General features: G+C 37.0%; 1 protein-coding gene across 1 annotated transcript in view; it reads right to left on the bottom strand.

Annotated features, from left to right (window-relative positions):
• The window catches only part of CNTN5 (contactin 5), a 799,637-nt gene that overhangs the window by 771,309 nt on the left and 25,209 nt on the right, over window positions 1-3,119 (bottom strand). Inside the window, exon 2 of the mRNA XM_007938106.1 lies at window positions 639-860. Coding sequence (XP_007936297.1) covers window positions 639-860 — 222 coding nt within the window. The remainder of the gene's footprint in view (window positions 1-638; window positions 861-3,119) is intronic.

Raw genomic sequence — 3,119 nt, 5'->3', positions numbered from 1 at the left:
AATGAAAACTGTCTCTACCAGTTGCTAACAAAGTGACCTTGAGCAAGTGATTTGTCCCTGAGTTTCCATTTGTATAAATAACACTAACAATAACCACCTCATATTTGTTGGGAGAATTGAGGAAAATAAGTTATGAAAAGGTCCTAATAGAGAGTTTGGTAATAAGCACTGATGATTCTCATGGACTGATAAATAACTTTCTATTGTTTCATTGGTTTATCTAAAAATGACAGAGTTAGAGAACAACTAGAAAATGTTCTCATTCAAATCATAACTTTAATAGTTGCATAATAGTCTTTAACTGATTTCTTAGTGTTGGGCATTTAGTTAGCTTCTTATTTTCCACTTGTATAAATAATGCTAATTGTACACATATATTTTTGTATGCATTGCTTATTATCTCTTTATGGAGAATATATTTCTGGAAATGAAATGAATGGATTGAAAGATATGACTATTTTAAGGCTCTTGACATTCATTGCCAAATTGGTCTCCTGAAAATTTAATTTATTTTAGTCTCAGTATATGTGAGTTTATTTAATCTCAATCTTAAATCAGGATTAGTAAAATAAGTAGTTAAATAAGAGTGAAATGCAAAAAGAATACTGAAAGATGTGTCAAGCAGAGAATAAACTTACCATCTTGTTTGAAGGCTTCTGAAGAATGATAAAGATTGAAGGGAGAATGATAATGCTGAGCTGTCCCTCGCCAACTCGGTGAAGAAACACTCATTGTTCCTAATGAGGGACTGCTATATCGTGGTCTGTTCTTTGAACCAAAGAGTGCTGAAGATGAACTCTTCTTAATTCTTAGCAAAGCAGCATATGAAACAGGGAGACCAGGAAGAGCTTCAGAATATTCTGTAAAAGAAAATACTAAAATAAGTAGATTCTGAGGATATCTTTTTTCTCCTATGCAAATTGCTTCTTCTGAAGACATTGCTGAAAATCTTCCTTGCAACTGTAGCCAAAAGAAAATGGCATTGTGAATGGAAAAATCAAAATGTTATATTTATTTTTTAAAATATTTTCTGGAAATCACACTGGTTATAATGCTGTGATTCTATGGGGAAGAAGGAAAGAGGCACAGAGGGAGAGAGGGAAGAAGGAAAGGAGGAAGGAAAAAGGAAAGGCGGGAGGAAGAAAGGAAGATGTGGTGCAGTGAAGTACTTGGTGTGGCTCTTCCAACCATAGTCTTTGTAACTCCCACCAGATTACTGGCTGGGACCCTGCAAAGGTGTCAGAACTCTGACTTTGGAATTGCTTAGTTTCATCATTCTTCCAGGCTTACAGTGAGCCTTCTTAGAGGTAGAGAGACCATCTCACTGCCATCAAGAGAAAAGAGCTGGAGATGACGTGGAACATGTCCTTGGGCCTGAAATCCCTGCAATGGGCCTCCTTAGCAGAGATGACCCAGCAGAGTCCCGGCTGAGGAACCAAGAGGCAAGAGAGAGCGCAGTAGGCTTTCCAGTCCACAGAGCAAGAAAGCTGAGTGCCTTTGGGCAGGAGGCTTGCTGGTGTAGTGGTGTGCACATTGGCAGAGCTGAAACAGCTTTGTACCACTTGCCTGAGCAGGACAGAGGCCAGGCCTAAATGCCAAGGGCAAGAGTAGCGAGCCTGAGGGTATTGCAAAGGAGAGACTTCCAGATTAAAGAATTGTATCCTGAGCACATTCCTGAACCTGAATTGTAACCTGTTGCTTCCCTAAAAAAACCCATAATTGTAAGTATTGTCTGTGGGTTCTGTGTGGCCATTGCAACAAATTATCCAACTCAGAAGAGAAGTTGTGAGTGCTGTGGGAGGGACAGTTGAAGTCAGCAATGGTAAAAGGTTGGAAAGTGGTGGAATATCTGGTCTCATAGTAATGATTCTGTCTTCCTCTTGTGAAGTTAGAGGAGGTCAGAAGATGCTTCCTCCATGTCCTTTTTGCAGAAGAGAAAGAGAGCCCAAGAAAGGGAAGCAGGGAGAGAGAGAAAGATCCAAAAGTTCAACCTGTTTTACTTTACCAGGAATTTTTCAGAATTAACCTGTGTGTGTGTGTATCTTAATATTACAATATTCATTCACATACCTTAGTTGAGGTCATTCATTATTATTAAAAATAGAAAAAAAATTAAAATCTCACATTTATATTATATAAATATAGATTGGGAGGAGCTCTAGTGGCATAGTGCCTAAAGCATTGGACTGCTAACCAGAAGGATGGTGGTTCAGACCCACCAGCAGCCACTCCTCAGAAGGAAGATTGGGCAATCTACTTCCCTAGAGATACTACTTCTGAAACCCAAGGAGAGGCCGCTGTGAGTCATAACCAACTCTATGGCATGAGTTTGGTTTTCTGGGTTTTAAAACATAGATTGCCTCTTCATTGTGTAGTAGAAGTATACTATGCAACATGTATACTTTGACTAGCCTGTAAGTTATGCCTCATCTTCTTGAAAAACAGTCAAATTTACTATGGAACATGAAAAATTTGGATGAAATCTGTCTTGACGGTTTTGTGATTACATAATTTATATGACTTAATAGCATCAAGTTAGGATACTATTATGAAGTTCCTTGTTTTAACAATTATTGAGAAGTGTGCTTCCTATAGTTTATTTTAATTGCTAATGATTTGGGATGGAAATGCACATAGTATCTCAAGTAGATTAAACTAACTCTCCTTTATGCTCACAGGGGAAAACTAGTTTAGTAATAGATAAAATTAAAAAATATATATATAATAAATTCTAAGCAAATAGGAGTTGAAGTATTTTTCTATGTCTAAAATCAATTGATCTGGACCATTTGTTGATTTCAGACATAGTTGAAAGTATTAGATTTTTTTTTTTTTTGAGGTATCTGATATGTTAGAATTTGGACTAATGATTGCTAACTTAGTTATAGATAACAAATAATTTACCTTTGTCAATAAGACTTCTCATAATTATAATTACTTAGAATCATTATACTGCCTCATAAAGATATTTTGGAATGCAAGAAACTTTTTTTTTTTTTTTGTAATTTAAAAATAGCCCTGTACAAGGTTATGGTCATTGCTTGGTCACAGCCAGCTACCCAGAGGGACCGAGTAGTTGATCCTGCGGGCTTGGGACCATAGTCGCAGGGGACATCAAG

This window comes from Orycteropus afer, unplaced genomic scaffold, assembly GCF_000298275.1.
Source record: "Orycteropus afer afer isolate SDZICR_OR568_19922 unplaced genomic scaffold, OryAfe1.0 scaffold00047, whole genome shotgun sequence".
Lineage (NCBI taxonomy): Eukaryota > Metazoa > Chordata > Mammalia > Tubulidentata > Orycteropodidae > Orycteropus > Orycteropus afer.
The sequence above is the reverse complement of the archived record's forward strand: the minus strand, read 5'-3'. Positions and strand labels throughout refer to the sequence as shown.